The 23,548-nt window shown below is 43.4% G+C and overlaps 1 protein-coding gene across 50 annotated transcripts in view; it reads right to left on the reverse strand.

Annotated features, from left to right (window-relative positions):
* Window positions 1-23,548, reverse strand: part of PHF21A (PHD finger protein 21A) — a 173,959-nt gene that overhangs the window by 34,450 nt on the left and 115,961 nt on the right. For 22 of the 50 annotated variants that reach the window (XM_023653950.2, XM_005598059.4, XM_023653947.2 and 19 more), the window contains 3 exons: window positions 9,229-9,420; window positions 3,089-3,340; window positions 1,805-1,894 (listed from right to left, as the gene is read on the reverse strand). In XM_023653950.2, the coding sequence (XP_023509718.1) occupies window positions 1,805-1,894; window positions 3,089-3,340; window positions 9,229-9,420 (534 nt within the window). The remainder of the gene's footprint in view (window positions 1-1,804; window positions 1,895-3,088; window positions 3,341-9,228; window positions 9,421-23,548) is intronic. The other 28 variants (XM_070229383.1, XM_014729443.3, XM_023653948.2 and 25 more) reach the window with 3 other exon arrangements.

Below are 23,548 nucleotides of genomic sequence, written 5' to 3' on the forward strand. Positions count from 1 at the left end.
TGACCCACCATTTGAAAAACGTGGACTAAGCCCTAGATTCCTATCGGAAAAAGAGTGCTACCTACTTCCACAGAGCTGTTATGAGGATTAAAACAACCCATGTGAAGTGCCCAGCACAGCAGCTGGCACATAGCAAGATTCTCCAAACATCAGTTATTATCATAGTTGACAACGTCCTAACTTTTCTTCCTGCCCACAGTCCTGTCCATTTCCAATCTATTCTCCATATAGTGGCAAGAGGGAATTTTCTAAAACAAAAATCTGACCACGCCAAGGACTTGTCTGCAAATGCTTTAATGGAGCCCCACCGTTCCTGGAACGAAGCCCAAACTCCTATACAGCCTATGATGTTCCACAGGCTCTGGCCCAGTGGGTTTCTCCAGCCTCACCTCTTACCCTAGCCTGAGCCAGCCACGCAGCCCCCTGCGCTCAGCCACACGAAATCTCCTTTGGTTCCTAAGCTTACAAGCATCTCTCCATCCCAGACTTGCCTATATGCTCTGTCCTCTGCCTGGGACATTTTTATTCTTCCCCCAAAACTTTGTCAGGCTAACTCGACTAGGATTTTAGGTCTCAGACCAAATGTCAACTCTTCAAGGAAGCTTTCTGTAATACAGTTGGCCCTCCATATTCACAAATTTGCATCCGTGGAGTCAATCAACCGTGGACTGAAAGGCCTACGATGGCTGTGTCTGTACTGAACATATACAGACTTTTTTTTCTTGCCATTATTCCCTAAACAATACAGCATAACAACTATTTACACAGCATTTACATTGTATTCAGGAGGATATGCATAGGTTATATGCAAATACGACACCATTTTATATAAAGGACTTGAACATCTGTGGATTTTGGTATCCATGCAGGTCCTAGAACCTTTCCCTGCGATACTGAGGGATGACTGGAATCTTAAGGATGAGCTGGGGGTCCCTCCCATGTGTTCTCAGACTGCCCTGTGCCTCCCATAACGGACACTGTAATTGCCTGTATGTGTCTGAAGCTCTCTGAGGGCAAAGAACCATCTGTCTTGAAAACTGGCATATCCATTGTGCTTAGTGCCTTTTTTGATATCCAAGGTATTAAGGATTTATCTGAGCAGTGACTGAAATTATCTTATCTCACGTTAGGTGCTCATCCCTTCCCCAGAGGAAATTTGGAAATCACTTAAGGCCACTGCCCACAAAATTCCTTTCTCTTCCTTCTTTGCTTGAAACCTGGGGCCTCAGACAGGATCTCCCAGCCTTTCTACCAGGCAAGTCAACTCTCCTCGAGGTCCGGACTGGGGCAATCCTGACACTGTGCCACGAGAACGGTGAGCTCAGCATGGGCAGGCAGAGGTGCCTGGGTCCAGGCAGAAAGTTCCCAGTGCTGACCCCTAGTCTAAATCTTTATTCAGTATGATGCTCAAGGCCATCACTGTCCAGAGCAGAACTGAACAGTGTTTACTGCATAGTTTGGCTGTTGTTTCCTTCCCTACTCTCTTTGGCATAGGGGAAAAAAAAAAGTGGTAATTGCATTCCTTCCCCACTGGCAGGCAGGTTTTGGCTAGATTCTTCCAGTAAGTTAATATACGGCTTAAGACGGTGTTATCTTAATTATTGTTACTGCCTTTGGTCATTGCTAAGAACCCCTGATGATAAAATAAGCTTCTTTATGGTATAGACATCAGCAACTAGAATCTTTGGCTAGGCAAGGTCTGAATACCGCTCAGCTGACAGTGCATTATAGGCTGCTCAGAAAGGGCCCATGAGGACTTCTGTCCCATCTAACTCATCGTTGTGCTTGTCACTCGTTTACTCACCTGTGGAAGAAAGTTTGGACGTGGGGTGAGTCTAGGAGGGGGGATAAACTGTGGTACTTTGATGGGCTGAGGAGGTGTCGCCTGAACCTGCTAAAAAAATGGGAAAGATAAATAAACCAGAGGACAACAACTGTTCAATATCAAAACTAGGCATTCTTAAAGTAATTTTGGCATCAACACTCTGGATCAGACAGTATTTCCTACAAGCTTTCACTGTAAAATTGAGCATCTGAAGTAACACTGCCTTAAGAAACTTTCTCCTGTCCCTCCTGCATGCTTTATCCCATAGAGTGAATGCACACTTCTGTTTCCTGACACACCTAACGCAGAACACAGCAGGCTCAGCAATCTTAGACAATTTCCTTTGACACTCAAGAACTCTTGCGCTTACGTATTTTAAAAGTCACGACTGGATCCAAAATAAAATCAAACTTGCTGCCCGGCCAAATGGCCTTTTCCTAATACAAGAGCTTTATCTAATGGTGAATGGCCTTATTCCCACAGAGAATTTTCTAACTCAGCATCTGGCTGCGTTGTCTGGCTGCTTCTCTAAAGATTCCTGGGAGAGCGGGAAGCTTCGCTTCACGGTTCTCTAGTCTCACTCACCACTGGTCATCATTCCAAAGCCACCAAATCTCTCAGCTGGCCTTTTTAAGACAGACTTTTAAACCACAATTTGGATATATTTTCCCCAAGCTTCTGAGAACAGCAGCTTTTAGTTTTACTCCAAAAATCTCATAAACAATTTTTGTTCAAGTACTTCTTCCTTCAGGGGATCTTTTTTTCCGATAGACCTTTGACACAAACACTGTTAATTTGTGAGTTTCTTGAATATTTTTGAAGTGCTCCAACAAACTCCAGTATGTCCTGGATGCAGTCTTAAGGGATAGTGAGCTGAAAGAATTCAGCAGTGAGTTCTCCCCAAATCGGTAACACAGCTGAAACCAGAGGGTTGAAACACTCCAGTTTCAGAGGAAGGACAGTGGGTAGGATGGAGGGAGAGAGAAATGAAAGTGTGTTTCCCCCTCAAGGCAAGTCATAACTTTGACCTCAGATAATGTGCCGAATGAGTGTCGGTCCTGGGTGTCAGGATACCTCTATAACTATGTGAGCGGACCCAGCAGGAAGGCGAGAGTCCCTTGTCAGCCCCAAAGGGGCATTTGGTATGGTAGCAGAGTGACGGAGACTGAGGAATCCAGCAGGAGCATAAAATGGATATACTCTACAAATGCATATCCTGAACCCTCTCATGTGGGCACACATGAGCAGCAGCTGCTGGCTTACCAGAGTGACTGTGTTTTTTGCCACAATTTGGACAGCCTCTGCCCCAGGCCCAGTGACCTTACTAGACGTCTGGAGGTTGACTGGTGTGTTCTGCACATCAGTGCCGAGCACAGCCTTCTGGCTGTTGATGGCGGTCACCATAGCAATGGTAGGTCGCTGGCCCACAACAGAGGCAGGCATGGTCGCAGTTGCTGCTTTCAAGACGAGAGGTAGTGTCTTTGTGGTAATCATAGAAGCTGTGGTTACGGTCTTCTAGGAGACATGGAGAACAGACATTAGGACACTGAAGTGTCGTCTCACTGAACAACAGCTGTTAACCCCCGGAAGAAAACAGAGCAATCATTCTCATAAGCAATCAAGTTTCTCGGTATAACAACATTTCTTTTATGTACGTAGAGCACACTTCTTACTACAGGGAAAGAAAATCTCTAGTTTGCCAGAGTTCTCGTCTTTAGCTTCGAGTTCATAGTAATAGCTGCAGATTAACACGGGCACAGGGTTTTCAACAATGAATGAGGTGGGTTAATAGATACAGAATATGAGTGTACCTGTTTCTTCTGGTTTTTCTAATTCTTTGCTTGCTCTCAATTAACTGAAACTTTGCAGAAGCTGTAAATCAATAAGGTGCACACCATCTCTATCCTTAACTGCTAAAACCTCATCAACACGAAGCCAGTCATCACATAACTCTGGTTGTCTGCCTCCTGTGACATGAAGGCTGGGATAAAGAGACAATGTCCTTCATTCTTTTGAGTGTCACCCTGGAGAGGAGGAAGGGAAACTCACACGAGGATTAGCACACCTGTTGCCTCAGAGGCAGTAAATCCCAAACTCTAGATAATCAACTGGTATAGCAAACATCAGCTCCTGATGCCAAAGGCATATGAGTCACTCCCTATAATCTTTTCTCTGGAAAACTGCTGCAGAAGTGATCGAAGATGCAGTGAAACACGACTCGGTGGAAATAAACACCTGAGTTTCAAAAAGCCTCACAGATCAGAGGATGAACTGAGCTGAGAGGCCTTGACTGATGCTCCATAACCATTACTGCAGCTTTGAAGCTATATTTTTCTCAACTTTTTACTAGAGTAATTAAAGGAGCCAGTTACAAACCAAGGAAATATAAACAACCTTATAACATGGCATACACACCTATCTACTGCTACCAGTCACTCAAGATACAGACATTTCAGGAACATGAACGTTTATCTGGTCCAACGGGTCCATCCCGATTTTGATACTACTCCATCTTTTTCTTCTTACTCTATACTTGCACCGCCCAATCTGGTAGCTACTAGCCACATGCGGCTATTTAAATTAATTACAACAAAATAAAATTAAAATATTAGTTCCTCAGTCACACTAGCCACATTTCAAGTGTTCAACAGCCACACGTGGCTAGTGGTTACCACCCTGGGCAGTGGCCGTTGCCAACACTGCAGAAAGCTCTTTCGGCCAGCATTGCTCCAGACCAGTGAACAGGACCCCAACTCTCCCTGAAACAGATCTGGACAAATCCTCTTGCAAATTTCTATTTCAGTGTCTATGCAAGTACTTGTGTATTAAGGTGTTCTAAGGAATTCTTTATTTCCATTTTCTGCCTTAAACACACACACACATATGCGTATATTAGCTAATCTTTTAATATCTTCTTTTTGTTTCTTTTAACCAAAAAATTTAAAGATCTGGCCTTATCTATCCTATCATAGCTTAATAAGCAATCCTTAATAATGCTTCTAATTAAAATCACCTAAATCTTTGTTTCCTCTCTGCTAAGCCACCAACACAGCAGTGGCTTATCCTCCTTGCACTGCCTCCTCAAATGTGAAATGGGAGTAAAAGGGGAGCACTGATGCTTACTTATTTGGGGTGTGGCAGGTCATCCACTGTCTATCAGTGATGAAAACCAAATAAAAGCTAAATGCTGTCTCTCATTGGAAATGTTACAGCAGCGTGGCAGCAAGGATGACTTCACCAGTTGTCTGTAATAGTATTTTTAGTTCAGTGTGATGTTAGCTCTATCTTTCAATTTAAAACATGTAAGTACGAAGGACTTTTGAAGTGGTGAGCAAGTCACACCAGGTGGCATTCAATCCTGGCGCCACCACAGGTTATGGAAGTGACACTCTCTGCAGCAGAACCCACTGACATGGATTTTAAAAACAACTGTGCAGTTGTTACTGCTTTGAAAGAGGCCAACGTGCTTTTGTTTGAAACATCCTTGGTTCAGGTAAATCATTATGAATATTTTGAATAACCCTAAAGTGATTATTCTAAGAAAGTGAGTAAATTCAAACTCACCTGAATTATATACTTACCATTAACTGCAACACTTAAAACAACACTGAAACCTGACAAGTTTGTTCACATTTTAGGTCAGCATTTTCTTTCTATTTTATAAATATTTGGTTGTGGCTAACTTGACTCCACGTCTTCTAGCATCTATGTGGCTCTCTTGTATACACAGGCACAAGCCCCAGGGCTACACGCACCAGTGGAAACTGTCTGAAGAATATATTCACCACGTATTGACCCCAGGTATCGACACAGGTATTGCTCAGACATTTACTCTCGGTCTGGGGCTCATTCTGTTCTATTCTAATACTAGGTAACGTAAACCAAACACTCTCAGAGTGCTGGAGTCTAGATGACAAAGAGAATCTAGAATTCAAACCTAATGAAAACCTCTGCACTGTTCTGACAGGAGGAAGAGAAGACACAGAGTGGAAAGGTGGCCAACAAGAAAGAAAATTAGTCTTATGGAAGCTGTGATCGATCCTCGGCTGGCTGACGCTGTCCAAGAAGGAGCCCCTTCAAGAGAAGACAGCAGTTTCCCCACAGCTTCGTGAAGGAGTTCTTTAATTTTGATAAAACTTAAGCTGCACGAACTAAAAGTTAACACAGAAATGCACGGCAAGACGTACTGACTGCAAAATCCTTTTTATTTATTTTTTTGCTAAGTTATTATTACCAGCAAAGCATAAGGTACTGATTTATGACAGATGGGTTCCAATGTACACATCAGAACTTAGAGGGCTTATTAACTACGGGATCTAATTAACTTCCACATTATTCTAGACTATTTCCTGTGTTTAATTTTGAATGGAAGGTCATTGTTGGACACTCAAACCGCCACAAACAGAATCTCCCCTTTTTGTCCATACGGGTTTATTTCCTGTTTAGTTTTATTAACCGCATGCATCTTTACATTTGTATTACAACACTAAAAACGACAGGGTTGTGAATGTAAGCTGAAGGGTATACCTGCATTCAACTGTTCTATTCTTTCTTTTTTTTTTCTGGTAGATTGGAAAAATTTCAAAATATACATACAAGCCATGAGCTGGAGTTAACTAAGTAAAGGGAACTGGTCCCCCCTCCCCCATGCCTTGGTATGCTCATCACCCGACTTAGAATGAAACCGTTCTCTTCCTAGCTTCTCCTCCCTGCCCACGCTGACTGCTGTGTAACACTGACTCCTTTCTGAACTGAGATACGTGATACATGCAACACACAACTGCCCATTTGTCCTTGATCTCATGAAACTTAACGACTCCCTGTGACTGTCAAAAACCCCAAAAGTTTTGTCATGCCTTGGAGGGCTCCCACAAGGTCGCCTCTTCCTACCCTTCTGGCTTTATCTCCCTCTCCTTCGATTCCTGGAATCCACGCTCCAGCCTCCTCGCTGTTCCCAGGGCACGCGTTTACCTTTCTGACCCCACACTTTCGTTCACACTGTCTGGACACCCGTGATGCTCTCCGTGCTCTGCTCCCTCACTGAAATCTCATTCATCGGTCACGGCCCTGCTCAAATGCCCCTCCTTTATGAAGCACTCTCCGATCCCTCGAGTCAAAATCACTCTGTCCTCTGATGTGTTCACAGCTCTTACTGCTACTTTCATTTGACTCTTCTCTGTTAGCTGTGTGCATCTTCCTCTCCGTCTCTAAATTTTTTATTTTTCAATTCTTGAAGACAGAAATTCTGTCTTACTTGCGAATCTATCCTCTACATTGCCTAGCACAGTGTGTACATATAGTAGAGACTCAACAAATATTTACAAAATGAATGCAAGTAATTCCCATGGTATTCTAGGCAGAAACAGACTCTAGGCAGGGACCATCACCACCTCTTTGTATACCAGCATCTAGCACATGGAGAGCACCCAATAAATACTGATTGACAGCTTACTGTAAAAACAGAACCCCAAAACTTAGAGGGTCTTTTGGCTTTTAACATTAAACATTTGCATTAAACAAAGCAAAATAATATAAAACAAGCTTGGCTACATCAATTAAATATATCAGGTGGGCTACCAGATGGAGAGATGCCATGCAACACTGCTTTGGGGACAGCCTAGGCCCCTCACCATCACCATCCCAAAACAGCACAGATACTATAAGTATTATCTAAGTATTCTGTCTGATTTGTGTGACATGGAATGTTACCTGACCAGAAAGTTTCCATGGGCTGAGAGAGAAAACTCTTCTATACCAAGAAAGAGTGAATTGTACACACTCCTTGCATGCAAACACTTTCCATCAAACTGCACCTTCAGAAAAACAACCACCTTATCCTCCTCTGTTTAAAACTCCAGCAAAGGTAATGGGAGGGGCGATCTTTCAGAAAAAACACGAGTCCCGGTCAGGGGTTTAGAAGTCAGCCTGAATGCCTGATTTCCAAACAGCCTTGGGGGAAGATCAGGGTGAAAGTTCTGTAGGCTGCCCCAGCTCTGTGATTTACAACAGGGACCCTTCTTTGGCATTCATATGTCAGGATTTCTTTCACTGGTTTGCATGACAGTACAGAAAAGTAGTGAACGGATGGATTTTTCAGCCGGAACATCTGGCTTCAAATCTTGGCTCCACCACATACTACCTACATGATTTTAGGCAATGACTTAATCTCTCTGGGCCTTAGTTTTCTTTCCTAAAAACCAGAGATAATAATAACGCCTTCTTCCTTCCAGTTGGGGTGAGGACTGTGTATGTTATATTTGTAAAGCACACAGGAGAGCGCCCGTAACCTCGATTAAATGTTAACTATCTTTAGTGATCTTCACCCTTTTTATAAGTAATGCAATTTTCGCTTGCCAAATGTTGTATGTGAACCCGCCCAATGCCCATAAACAGTGACAACAAGGTCAACTGTAATCTCTTTCTCTCTGTATAAAGATACTGTGAACACTTGGTGTTGGCGGGTGAGAGGTGTCCACGCTTAGGTTTCAAGAAGGTCCCAAAGTCCTTGAAATCACGTACAAAAATGAGTGTATTAGGTGTGAATGTCTATTTTTTTTCTGGGAGGGGATCCATAGCTTTGAACAAAACCTCAAAGGGGTCTGTGACCCCCAAAGATCAAGAAGCACTGCTCAGCTGTCCCATTTTAAAAGTACGCCCACATTACATCTAAGCGTATGGAGATCAAGTCTGAACAATTTTCCTAGCCGAATGTCATTCCCAAATATGTCGTTTTTGTGTATCTTGATTGCCTAATTATCCTTACATTATATGCTAGTTTAAACGCCCTTTTCAGTAAAAATGTTTGCACAGCTCCACCACGTCAGAATGTTATTAAGCTTCCACTCAGACATAGCTTCCATTTCAGATTTCCTTCAGTGTATTAGAAGAGATTCATATTCTCATGAATATGGACCTAAAAATGAATATTTTGTTTCTATGAATAATGGAAATATATCATCCTTCCGAAGGCCTCTTTCTACCTGGTTCCAAGGGCAATGATCCTGAAATATCTCCATGCCTAATTGCAGAGAATTCCAGAAAAACAATTCCAGAAGAGCCAGAGTCACACAGACCTTTAGGACAACTGCAAATAAATACTTCCAGAAACTCAAAGTAAGACTAGATATCTGTTCGAATGCAGAGAAGCAATTTTTCTTTGTCACTGCCTTCCTTTCCCTTCTTCCTCAGACATCATTAACTTTTGCTCCTTGGCAATATTATTTCCTTCTGCCAACGAATTTCAAGCGATTCTTATCCCAGTTACAGTATACGAGAATAACTGAAATAACTTTCGTGTAGCGCTAGCTGAGTTTAGCACAGTCTGAATCAGGACCCAGTTCTACTCGACCAACAACAAATCGATCCGCCAGCCGGAGCCTGCGCCGCGCCACCCACACTGTTACCTGGGAAGCGGTCAGGCCGGGCGAGGGGGCGGCCGACTGTGCGTGGTGGTGGTGGTACTGCGGCTGTTGCAGCGGCTGCTGCTGTGCTGCTTGGAGTTTGCCTTCAGACTGCGGCAATGGCTGTATCTGGAACTTGTCTGGTTGTTCTTGCTTTACTATCAGGTTCTTCCGTAGCTGTTCAACTACTCTTTTCTACCAAATGAAGACAAAAAGGAATAAAATCTATCAGAATATTGTTCTATCAGCTGTATAAAATATACAGCAATTATATGCCTCTGATATCTTTTTTGTTACTAGTTTAACCTGAAACTTGTTACATCTAAAATTTACAGATTTGACATATGAGAAACTGATGCCATAAGAAACGTTTTGTAAATAAAGGGAAACTGAGCCACGAGACGAGAAGGAAAACTACCAGGATGGCACGGTAGAGCTCGGATTTCTTGCTGTTATTAGAGCGGTGTGCTGGGCGGGAAGGGCGGCACAGCGCAGCGCTGAAGACACGATTCTGAGAGCAACCGCCTCAATTCAAAGTTCAGGTCGAGTTACTTAACCTAACCGTGCCTCGATTCCCTGTTCTGCACAAGGAGGTGATTAACAACATCCTGAGGGTTCTTGCGAGAACCAAACAAGCTGCCAGACGTAAAAGTCCTCAGAACCACGCCTGGCCTATTGTTGGCCATTTTTCTTTCTGCATCTGATAACAGAGATACCAGCCATACCGATTTTTGTTAATCAAACAAACATCATGTATGTATCTCAGTTTCAAACATTAAGCAGACTTTTAAACAAAGAAAGTTTGATTTCAGAAATATGCAACATACACAGGAGACATTCTAAATTACTGAAACGCGTAACTCAGGAGCAAACCTTCTTTGCTAGGACTGGATCTGTGGAAACGCATACATTTGTTTAGGCAGAGTGGGGATTTAGTTACATGGGATGAAAATGTAAAACTAAGGTTTCTTGAATTTTCCATGTCTTGTTCAAATCCAAGAACAAGGTGAATTTGGATACCGTCACTACCATAATAAATTTCAACAGAACGTAAGCCCCACGAGGGCAAGGACTTATTTTGTTCACAACTATACTCTGTGCCTAGAACAACGCGGCGGAGTAAACGTCCTTGTCCTCTTCATGTGCTGTGTGAAGTGATGGGACCAAGGGCCAGCACATGCTCGAGAATATATACAGAATAACCAGTCGGCGGCAGACGTGGTTCTGATTCTCCGGCCCCGATGGCTGGGAGGAAGCGTGAGCAGCCTTCCTCTCAGACACCTTCAAGGCAGTTCCCCAGCTAACGTTTGTTACTTCTGATAACAACAGAGTGCTATTTTCTAATATAGATTTGGAATGGAGAGAAAGAAGTGAATGAAGATCTGTAAATAAAGGGTCAAGCGAAACCCTAAGGGCCAGGTTGATTTTCAAATTCCAGCGTTTGCCTCTAACCAGCTTCACTGCACACACCCACCAAAGGATCTACACCTGCAGGTTACCTGCTTAACACACCGGCACATAAAAATACTTACGAAATGGATTTTTAAGAGCTTTTAAGTCAATACAAAATACATTCTTGAGAGAATTTTTTATATTTTTATTGATTCTTTTTAGACAATGAAAATATCATATAAAGGTCAATGTGGGGGGCTCTGCTATCCTTTATGCTCTGCTATCCTTTATACTCTGCTAGCACTACCTCTCTGAACAGTTAAATATTAAAAAAAAAAAAAAAAGGATGCAGAGTCCAAAGTCTTTGAAGAAACCATCTGCAGAATAAAAATGCGAATTAATAAAAATATCAAATGCTTATAAAAACTAACTTTCAAGTCTTCAAAACCCTATTTCTCAAGTGCGAAAGGCAGAGTAATTGAACTAATATGTATAGTTTGGGAGAAGGGAAAGTAACAGGAGTGGTGCTACACAGCATTTTGAGTGTCACGTGCAGATGTTGCCTGGTGACTGCCGGAACATTTAGACCCTGAACAAATCATCATTTAGAGTCGCTTCCAGGCCCCCTCCCCAACATATTCATCAGCATTAATCAAGCATGTTAACAAACTAGCTGAAGGGCAGCGTCAGCAGCCCGAGAAAGGGACTCCAGGAGCCTTTACCAAAAAAACCCAGCTTCCGTCAAGGGGAGGTGAGCACCAGGAGGAAAGAAGACAACACAAATGCGACACCTGCCAAAAACTAAACTTTGAACAGAAACAGCACAGCAAACTAAGTAATTACTATCCCAGACACAAAAGGACAGGCTGTTTTTCTCCTCTACAGCCGTCCTTAGGAAACACAGTGTGCTCCCCTCCTTACTGCCTGACTGGCCAAACCAGAAACAGGAGACAAAGCCCGGAGCCCACTCCCAGTGTTCTGTACAACAGAAGGGAACGGTAGGGGAAAGAACAAGAAAAGGATGCGGGCTCGAGTACTCTGCAGCCATATGGCTGGAGCAAGGTGAGGACCAACCAGAACCGGCATCAGGAAAGTGGGAGGCGGTGAGTCACACGCATTCACAACTGTTCCTCCCCAGGGCCTGAAACAAAGCGCGGAACCTGCGGGGGCGGGCAATCCAAATACTTGCAAACTTATATTAGTCCTTCAGAGGAGGGAAAAAAATGGAAGAAAAAGGAAGAGAGAGAGAGCTGTGCAGACTGGATGCGGGTCAGATCACATGAGCCGGGGAAAGTTTTCTTCGAAAGAAGGCTCCGGTGTATTTCAGAGGGCTGCTGCGTTCACCACAAGAGTAAAAGGATACCAAGCGTGAAGTTGCGCACACCTGCGAAATCTTTTTAAAAGTCAAGTTTTAAGGGAAGCAGTGATGTCTCCTGTCGCTCAGACATCTAGCACTGCGCTGTGAAAACCAACGGTCCCCAGTTAGGTGCGCTGGGCAGTGGAGGCGCTCCCGGGGTGTGCAGAGGCCCCACACACGTTTCTAAGGATTACGAGAGTTGTCCTGCGCACTGGCTGGCTTTTCTAACTCCCGCAATCTGGTCTTGTTCTAGTTCAGTCTCGCAGCTCCGCCAAACGCAACAGTCAGATTAACTCCAGCAGGATGCCGATCTCGGTCAGTACCAGTTCTGGGTGGCAGTGAGAGAATACAGCTGGAATATTTCATAAATCTCAGTTGCGTGGCGTCAAGCAAAGTTCTTAAGTATCCTCTCGTCTCCAGGGGAAGGGAGCCTCTACTTTTACTATTATGTGTCTTAAAGAAATCATGGGTTCTGCTGGTCATTAATGCAGGCTGTACTGGCATGACCAATTTGATACTTTCAATGTTATTCATATATAAAGGGGACCTTTAAACATAGCTGATTATCTTGGAACATTATCCTGAAGCTTTGAGAAAAGGCTAAGTTTCACAAACTGGCCGCTCGCCATTCACTAATAAGTTAATGAGAATTAAAAGAGGGGAAAAAATGAAATAAATGAAAAAGGAAAAGTAGGAAAGAACGAAGGCAGAAGGCACAGAGAAATAGTTAATAACTTATCATCTTCTCTCCTTAATATATTTTCCAATCACAATAGGCCAATGCGCCAGGCGTCCAGGATGGCTAGTCCCGCCCCCTTCAATCCATCTGTCACAAGCTGCTCCTTAAACCCAGCATGTCACTCCCAGCCTCAGATTCCCCTGACATTCGCGTCACCAGGTTTCATCAGGGCTTGTTCAGGCAGAAGAGTTCACAGAGCCTCTGACACTTCAAGACACAGATTTGGAGACAGGTAGTCACTGTGATCAACATTGTGACATTCAGCAATACTATCAACGTGTTCACACCACAGCGAGACGGACCCCAAAGAAAAACGCAGGAATTTATAGGTCCAACTGAACAGAAAATCGGGTTCATTTTTCTGCTATCTAAGTCAAGCCTTTCAAGTTCCAAGGCCTCGGTCAATACAGAAAGGGGCGTGGAGAGACGTAAGGACAGCCCCCACCCCTCCAATCAAGCCACCAGTTTATTCCACCAAATTCTCACAGAAATTTTGGAAAGCTTCTCTCAAAGGAACTCCACGCACAAGGCCACGCCCTCCACAAACGGATCTTGGTACCTTCAAGTCTCTCCTTTTCCAGTCAGTCACTCAACTTGCCTGTGTTCTATTCGTCATTATCTGTTTTATGGCAATTACACAAGGGCAACATCCACTCAGATATTTTCTTACATAGTATTGCCTTGAAAAATTATCCTTTTTTCCTCCAAAAACCAACCATACAATTTGAAAATACAAACTTCACCCTTCATACCAGAGGCTGAGAGAGATTCTCAACTTTCCACAAATCCAGGAAATCAAGAACAAATCTTACCCATCTTCATACTTAAAACGCAGTGAGAAATCTTTCCAGGTCTGAGACTCACCAATTGCTCAGATGAAACACCACGGATACTAAATTTTTGTGTGCAGAAAAATTAACGTGGAGAAATTCACGTTTGTTGATGAAGTTAGAATCTACTTAAAAAGGAGGGAAAAACCCCTCTCTACTGTCCAGCTGAAATCCAACCCCTGCATGTGTAAGCAACACTACTATTCATCGACACTGAAGACAGCGGAAGGGGATCTGATGACAGTCTTCAGAATCTGCCACATAACGATCCTCTAAAGAACAGGGTACATGTTGCCGGCATAACATTAATGACCAAACTACAATCCAGAGTAAAAGGTATGTGTTGTTTAAAGGAAAAAGAAAATTAAGCGAAGATTCCACCATTTTATGAACAAAAACACAGGGGAAATAAGCAATAAACTCAAAATAAGCCCCTTCTCAATGCAATAAGTGAAATTCAATGGGTGAATATGCACTCAAGTTACGAGGCGGAATGCTCCAGGGGAGACACACAGGACAGAATTCTGACAGAGGAGGAGGCGGAGGAGGAATATTGGTGGCAACAGCTATAAAAATATACTTAGCTAAAAATAATTACGTTTATTTGTTTTGTAAGGCACTAGAAGGTTTTCCTCAAACTCTCCCACATTCAGTTTCGGGGTCAAAATTAGACAAGCAGCTTCTAACCTTTTAAAACCTTTTTAAAAGGGATCCACCCTTTAAAAATACCACCTGTCTGACAGCAGTATCTACAGCCTCATCTTATACAGTGAAGCGTATGTTGTCTACTAAAGAGGACTTGTTTGTTCTCAGAGTTGGGAACATAGATTATTATTTTATAGTTCTGCAAGGTGTCCTGGAATCTGTGCAGTACAATATAAATGAATAAAGGAACAGCGGCAGTTGCAGTTATTAAAGTTTTCTTCTGATAAAATTCTCTGCATGGATGCTTAACAGATGGTGGAGAATGCATATGTCATGGTACTGATTAGACCCTGGCTTACTTTTTCAACTAAAAAAATATTCTTTGGGATTTACTCTTCCTTCAAAACACACAGACACACACACACACGCTGATATTTACATCAATAGGTTTTACATCCCACCTCCACAGGAGACTGGACCTTTCATTCCTATCAATGGGATTCATAGTTCATCTCCACAGGGGATCAGACCCTTTATTTGCAGCCTGATTGAAATGCAGTTTACGTATTTCTTATTTAGCTCCTTCAATGCTCTAACAGGTAAACTCGACCCTACCTTCCTCCAGCTCCTTATGCATGGCTATAAAAGACTGCTAAGACTGCGCTATAGTCAAACTTTGCCTAAACCTAGGGACCCTTCTAAGAACCTGGGGACTGCCTTTAATTTGCATCAAACAGGAGTGTAGCTGTTGTACTCAAGAGAGATGTGGTCCCCTGCAGAACAACGGTTCTCCAATATGTAAAATGCCCAGATGCTAGAGCAAAATAGTATAACTACAGAGACAGACGAAGACAGAGAAGTGCATGCTGGGAACGGTGGTTGTAATTATTTCTCTATAATAAAAGACCAAAGCAGGCAAAACCAGAACCCAGCTGGCTGCCATTTAAGTTCTGTACGTTTCTTTGAAGCACTAAGCTATACCGTCCTGCTTGCTGCAGAAAAACGTTGAGAATCCAATGCAGTAATGGTGGAGAGCGCTCAGAAACTACTGAGGGCACAGCGAAAATAGGGATGATAACCAGTGAATAACACAATTCGTCTATATGAATTTTTAACTCAGTGCAACAGCTAATTAAATGTGAGTTTTACTTCCAATGTCAATTATATTTCAATCACTTGATTTTTAACACCTAGCCAAACATTTTTATGTTAGTTTAAACTACGTTTTGTTTTCTCTTAAAAAAAGAGAGTCACCAAAAGAAGTACAGGATTAAGAAAGAGAATGCTACCTGTTGTCTTTTTATCTCAGAAATTAAACACATGAGAGAATATTTCCTTGTGTAGAAATCTAGGTACGGCCCCGATTTCCTATACCTCCATGGTGGTTCAGGGCCATTTTCTGAATGCATAAAATAGATGTGCAATTTAAATGTAACCTGACCAGCAAAGACCCTAGATACAGCAATGAGGACAGCAGAAAAAAACATAACCATTTATAATCTGCACAATTTAGCTGCTTGCTAATATACAAAAGTGCCTGAATTGCTGTGTTTGTACTATAATGAGATACGATGCAGAGGCTCTGAATTGGTAAATGAAGCTCCAGTTCAGCACAATGCATGCCCCTCTATAAGTATCTGCTACCGACCTGCACACACCAGCAGCTTGTCGTTCATCATTCCACAGCTCCACCCACAACTTAAACGGCAGCACTGCCCTGTTAATGTCAGGCTGTCCCATACACGACAGGAATTCTCTCCCTGCTCTGCCCTGAAGCTGCGGTGGCTTTCCTCACTGAAGAATTACGATTGGAGATGGCTGCACAGGAGCTGTCCCTGACAAGCTGGATATGAAAATACAATTTAAGCACAATAATGATCCTAAAATGGGGAACAAAACCAAAAACCTCCATCATTTTATGGAATACTGCGCAAATAAAACAGGTTGTTTGCCTACTCGCAGCCCTGGGTACAATCTGAGCTCATGTAGGAAGCCCTCTTTTCACAGAAATGCTAGACAGAATCAGGAAGAGGTAAATATAACAGAACATTTAACCAAATTCTATGCAGAATACATGTACTAAGACATGGATCAATCCTTTCCAAAGGCAAGGATATCTTTGAACAATCCTCACTTCTGTAGTTTTTTCTTAAAACAGAGAAAAAGACAGACAATAGTATTAGAATTGATATATCGAGTCAGACAGGATACATCAGGTAGAAAATATTCTATGATAAAACGTAATATTCTCCTTACATTAAAACAAAAGTAAGTCTTATAAATCACTGAACACTGACGTTTTGAATCAGGAAGTATTCTAACAAAAGTACACCGTGAACAACACTCTTGATGCTTAAAAACATAATTTTTATCATCGACCGTAATAGCATAAACACATAGATTTAATAAGATTCCAAAGCTACTGAATGAGTATTTCTTAATTTCACAAAGTATCCACTATTTCAGTAGTTTAATTTATCACCAAGGATTTGCTACAATGACTTCAGGAAAAAAATGAACAGTGTTACAAATTTCCTTTCTGACAAGACCCCACATAAAACAACACAGAGGAAGCAATTCCATCAGCTACGTAGGCTGCCAAGATGAGGGATGGTTCACTGCAAGGGATTGGATCTGCCAAGACACGTGACAAAGGATGATGCGCACGGCTCCGCATGTAGACTGAGTTTTCTGCATCAGAGATGGAAGAAATCCGAACTCATCTTTCAGAATTTCAAAGCAGGGTTGCTTTTTTGTTTTAAATTGTCAACACTAGAAATTTTATTCAAGAGAGAGGTTCACCAATATAGAAGAAAGCGTGAATAATCTCTTAATGAATAAAAAGCGTTTGGTTACAAATTAAAGTATTTATTAAATCTTCAGTGTGAAGAAAAACACTTTTCACAGGCTATGAAAATCACTAACTCCAATCCACAAATCTCCATATGAATATTTAAAGTCTTTACACACACACACGCACAAACACTCCAAGTTTTACAAAAGATGGAATGGCCTCAGTAAAAGTGATTTGTTATTTTTATCTTCCTTTAGCATACTTCTTAGTACTGGAGGTGGAGCTCATTCCTTTACTATACTCTTCTCCAGCTTCCACATCCGACAAAATGACTGAGGTGCAGGGTCAGAGAGAAAAGCGCACTGTACTAAACATACGATTAGTTTCTCGATTTTCTTAAAAAAGTCTTTATTTTTTAGAGTAGTTTTAAGTTCGCAGTAAAATTGAGTGGCAAGGACAGAGAATTCCCACTCCCCCTGCACCCCACGTACAGTGTTCCTCACTATGCACATCCGCATCAGAATGTACATTTGTTAAAACTGACAAACCTATACTGACAGATCATTATCACCCCAAATCCAAAGTTACACTAGGATTCACTCTTGAGGCTGCACATGCTATGGGTTTTGACAAATGTATAATGACACGTATCCACCACTGTAGTAGCATACGGAATAGGTGACGGCCCTGAAAGTCCTCTGCACTCTGTCTATTCATCCTCACTCCCCCCAACCCACGGCAACCACTGGTCACTTTATTGTCGCCATAATTTTGCCTTTTCCAGAATGTCCAATAGTTGGAAACATACAGTAGGTGGACTTTTCAGATTGGCTTCCTTCGCTGAGTAACATGCATTTTAAGGTTCTTCCATGTCTTTTCACGGCTCGATAGCTCACTGTTTTTAGCACTGAGTTATATTCCACTGTCTGAATATACCAGAGTGGTCTCTCAATTTTCAGACAGTCGAATGCGGCAGCTGGTGAGTTCTGTGATGGCCACAATAAAAACCAGGGCAATAACATCAGACAGATATCACCTGCCAGATGGGACAGTGAGGCTCTGAGCATCTAAGGGACTTGACACAAGGTCTCGAGTCAGCGGTAGGGGCAGACTTCACAGTTCTAGTTCCTCACATCTGACTTCTTATCCCCTCGCACCCTCCATGCGCCATTATTTATTTATTTTAAAGATTGGCACCTGAGCTAACCACTGTTGCCCATCTTTTTTTTATTATTCTCCCCAAAGCCCCCCAGTACATAGTTGTAGATTCTAGTTGTAAGTGCCTCTGGTTGAGCTATGTGGGACGCCACCTCAACATGGCCTGATGAGCAGTGCCATGTTCACGCCCAGGATTTGCACTGGTGAAACCCTGGGCGGCCGAAGCAGAGTGCGCGAACTTAACCACTCGGCCACGGAGCCAGCCCCACCCCCCCATTATTTTACTTGCTGATAAGGACTTGGAGCCTTCACATTTACATGCTACATAATATAGCAAACCCAGTAAAAACTCTTAATTTTATATATATATCTCCTCCCTCCATTCTGCTTTTAGGAAAAATAAGTAGAAAGGCAGTATTGTGCAGCAGAAACAATCCCAAGGGTCAAGAAATCTGTATTCTAGTGCTATATATGTCACTAAGCTAGGCTTGTGACTTCGGACAAATTATTTACCTGATCTTGGTCTCAGCTTCTCCACTTAGTCTCCAACATTCTCTTCTGCTTAAAATTCTATGAATCGCTGAATGGCAAGAATACAATCTCTTGATCTATACTTTCTACCTCTGTAAGCACTATACCCAGAAAACTAATAATAATGATGATCCTGACACCTACAAAGAAACTCGATCATTGAAAAATAGTTTCATTCAGGTATTGAAAATTCACATAAACGTGTCAGGCAGGTAACGCACGTGGATGAGGCAAGCCAGCCATGAGATGACAGGGAGTGATGCAGACTAAGGTCGACTGGAGGGAGCGCCCTGTGTGCAGGCACTAATGTAAGAACTGCTTTAACATCAGGAGTCGAAGTATCTTTGCTGGTTATATTCAGCCCATGGGCTACCGGTTTTCAACCCCTACACAGTACCTACACTCACTGAACTGTGGTTACCAGGAGAGGAACCACCCACTACTTACAACATTTCTCAACAATAGCAGATGAGTCAAAAGAGATTTCAGATAACCAGAAAATTCAAATGGCTTTCTGGTTAATCAAAATCTTAGCATGGTGAAGGGGCTGGGTATGACCTTAGCAGGAACAAGTGCACACATAAAAAGCAAGTCAGCAACGGATACTGAGAAGAACATGGTGAGAGAAAACATTTCAATATAGAAGAGAGACAATTATACACAAAATATAAAAGAATGAAAAATTTAGTAACAACATGCTCCAGGACTGTGCCGACTTTATCAAAATAGCTTCAAGTCCCTGAGAGGGAATGAACCCCCTGCTCGTCACGTGCCACCGACGGAAGGATGAACTGGGGTCAGTTTCTCTAGCTCTGCACCACGGCTGCCTCCAGGGCGGAAGAGAGCCGCCGTTCAAACAGCCGCACTGTCGAGGCCAGAAAAATGAAAGGCACCTTGTTGACGCTGTCCAGAGAATCGCAGTGAGCAAAACGGAATCATCAGACTCTTGGAATCTGACCAGGACACTAGAAACATCTGCACTTAACTGGTTCTCGTTCCTGAGTACTCGGATTTTTCAAAATCACTGAATTTATATGATTAAGGAAAAAGGAATTCATGTTATAAACATATGGATTATTTGATTTTCACACTCTCTTATCAAATGAGATTCTCACAACTGTGTGGGGTGGATTAAGGCAACTGTCATGGATTCAGATAGGCAAACTGAGGCATGTGGTGACTGATGACCAACCAAAAGTTACACAGTTACCTAACGGTGAAACAGACACTAGAATATGGAGGCCCATCCTCTGGAAATCCGGTTTGAATGAAGCTCTGTTCATGGAACAAAGAGCTGGAGCTCATTTGTCTGAGCCAACACTTCTGGGGCTGACGGGAGGCTGGGTGATGGCCAAGCGGACTGACTGAACGTAGAGTACACTGGAGTGGGGAGCCGGCCAAGGGGAGAGATGTCCCTCACTGGACATCAGTCTCTAGACAGAGCAAAGTGCCAGGAAACAAAGACAGGCTGTTGGGAGCCAAGGAACAAGAGTAACTTGTGCAACAAATTGAAGGGGCCAACCCGGAGAGGAGGCAGGGGATGCCGTCGAGATGGGAAACGCGAGGAGAGGAGGCAGAGGATGCCGTAGAGATGGGAAACGCGAGGAGAGGAGGCAGAGGATGCAGAGGATGCCGTCCAGATGGGAAACTCGAGGAGAGGAGGCAGAGGATGCCGTCGAGATGGGAAACTCGAGGAGAGGAGGCAGAGGATGCTGTTGAGATGGGAAACGCGAGGAGAGGAGGCAGAGGATGCCGTAGAGATGGGAAACGCGAGGAGAGGAGGCAGAGGATGCAGAGGATGCCGTCCAGATGGGAAACTCGAGGAGAGGAGGCAGAGGATGCTGTTGAGATGGGAAACGCGAGGAGAGGAGGCAGAGGATGCCGTAGAGATGGGAAACGCGAGGAGAGGAGGCAGAGGATGCCCAGGATGCCGTTGAGATGGGAAACTCGAGGAGAGGAGGCAGAGGATGCAGAGGATGCCGTCGAGATGGGAAACGAGAGGAGAGGGGGCAGAGGATGCCGTCGAGATGGGAAACGGACACCCAGGGATGAGGCCCGGACAGCTCGAGAGATGAGTCTGGAGGAAATTACACTGATGGCGCCCATCCTGAGGCAAATTTCCTATCAACTGCTCTGAGCACTTGGAAGGGTTGGGAATGTTCCTAAAGGGCCTGGGCAGTGCTGGAAAACTTGCTCCAAAATGCCAGAGGGACTGTCATCAAAGATATTCTCTATGGCAGCTGAGCAGGGATTCATGCTGGAGCAAATCCAACAAGAACACTACGTCTCCTCGTCTAAGGAGTATGATGGACAATTTTAAGATTCTGTTGCTAACCTTCCACCGCCAGCCAAAAACTTCAATTCTGGAACAATGACTTCAATTTAATAAATGGAATGGATGCTGCCAACATTTAGCCTGGTAAAATGTCGGGTTCCAGTGGGTTTTTAAAGGAGTAAATCACAGCAAACTTTACATACCAGCCACTAATATAAAGCTGGGTTTAAAATTTTTATTCACTAACAGATTTTCCTTACTGCCATAAAAACGATACAGCTATTTTGCTTTTAAAATAGAGCACAGATGATCAAAACCCATAGGCAAAGGAGTTGGGGAGATAACATTATAAACCACACGGAGAGGTTTGAAAATCAGCCTCCCCACTTTCAGAACTGCTTCTAGGAATCCTGGCCGCTCCTCCCCCACCCATCACACAAGACCAGGGCTCAGTCAATACGACTGCTGTGCAAGTGACACAGCCATCACTTCTGCTTAGTCTCCACGGGCCCAACGTATGTGAGGCTGAGTTTACTTATCTCAGCAGGCAGCACAGTCTCGCAGAGAGGGGTTATGTTTCAGACGTGGGAAGAACAAGATGTCAGGGGGTGTGCTGCTGTGGCCTCATCCTGCAACACCTTATTCAAATCTGTGCTGAGCTGGCAAAAGCGCTAAGTCCACCCAGCTCTGCAAGCCAGCTCCACTTACCCTGCGGATGCGCCAGCAGCAGGACGACTTTGCAACATTCACTGGCAATGTGACACACCAGTGACACAGATTGGTGTAGTCATCACACCCTTTAAATGTCTCCTTGGTCCTTCTCTGTCCTTGTCCCCCCGCCAGCTGCAATTTTCCTTACTCAATATTTCTTGTGATATTTTCCACCAAAGGATGTAAGGATCTAACTCCGTCTTGAGCCCATAGAAATGTGTGTAATCTCTACGCTGCAGGTAGATCCTGGAAAAAGACCTGCCTGATGGTACTTGAGCTTCCTACAGCCTACTCTGCTTAGATGCTGAGAACAAGGACAGACAATTGTTTCCACCCGCTTTAAAAGAACCCAGTTGATTTAAGGATGGCTGTGAGGGCAAGTGCGCCGGACCTGCTTGGAGAAAGCAAGGATATTTGCTGTCTGATGGATACAGGGGAATGGACCTACTCGTGTGCAGGCCATTAGCTGTGCCTCTAATCAGAGGGCAGAAAGCATCTTCAGGAAAAGAAAATGGAGCAAATTGAGTGGAAAAGAAAAAGTGACACAGAGGTATGATGTTTAACAAGCGGCATTTCTTGGCGGTTGCAGTGCTCTTCCCTAACCAAGACTCCCTGCAACAGGAAGGGGTCACTCCCCGCCGGGGTGCAAACCTATACTTCACAGGGTGTTTGTTTGGGAGACAGTTATACTGTCATAATTTTAGATGGTTGAACCTCTGCTCCAGGGTTTATAAAAGATCAGAGCACTTGTCACTCTTGGTGCAGGTGGAGCGAGATAGAGTGGCTGAGCAGTTCATTTTTCTTTATAATTACACTCCATTAACCTTCCGCATGAGAGCTCCCCTGTGCTTTCATACCAGCAGCACCAACCGGCTGCATTTGATAAGGCTCGAGAGAGGCTGCAAGGCCAGCACGGGCAAGAAAGTAACACTTCAAGACCACAGACTCCGCAGGAGCGGACACGGCTCCGCAGCCCCTTCACTTGCTGGCACATGCAAGCAGCTCAATTATACGTGTGTAGACAAAAACAACCCAAAATGCAAAGCTGGAGACCAGCAAACAGATGACAGGAGCTCATTTAAACCAAAAGTGATCAGAAAATCTTCTGGGAATCTTTCCAATATTAAAACTCCAAATTTATTATTATTTTTCCAACCTTTGATAATGGGGTATCCTGTAAGAAATGTACTCACTATACTACAGCTTACAGGGTGACACAATTACAGGGTGATCTATATTACAATTAGATCACATTGGTGTCTACAAGCTGCATGTTGTGACGGTAATTCACTCGCTAAAGTATTTCTCCTTACCTATCTCTTAGTAACTCATTTTAAAAAAATTGGTTAAGAACTCACGCTAGGTCTATCTCTATTCTTCTGGACAGCGGCCACATAAATGACTTCCTTTTTTGAGAGAGAGAGAGACCTATTCCATTAATAATGCATTCTCCTGGAGTTTTTAATGCAATGCTAGGCACACTACTTTCCATATGAGCAAAGGTAAATTAGTGCTTTTTCTACCCTGGGCAAAAGGCTAGGTGTTCCATGCTTGAGCAGATAAGACAAAAGCCAATTTGGGAAGCAGGTGCTGGCACAATTAATCCTGAATAGGATCCCAATTATTTGGGAAACAAACGGTAGCTATATTTATACCTTTGCCTTAACCAATGGCAATTACGTCCCTCACAATATTTCAGAAGAAGGTTCCCACCACGGTGGTTTGTGCCTCTGGGTACATCCCAGACCACAGCAATGTAAGGAAGGTCAACAGGTACCCTGACAACCTGACAAGGCTACTCACTCACTGCCTTTGGGAAATGATACACTAAGGATGCTGGGCGACGGGAAGCATAGTTCGACAACTGGAGAATTAAAATATGGGAACTCAA

Source organism: Equus caballus, chromosome 12 (assembly GCF_041296265.1).
Source record: "Equus caballus isolate H_3958 breed thoroughbred chromosome 12, TB-T2T, whole genome shotgun sequence".
NCBI classification, from domain to species: Eukaryota; Metazoa; Chordata; class Mammalia; order Perissodactyla; family Equidae; genus Equus; species Equus caballus.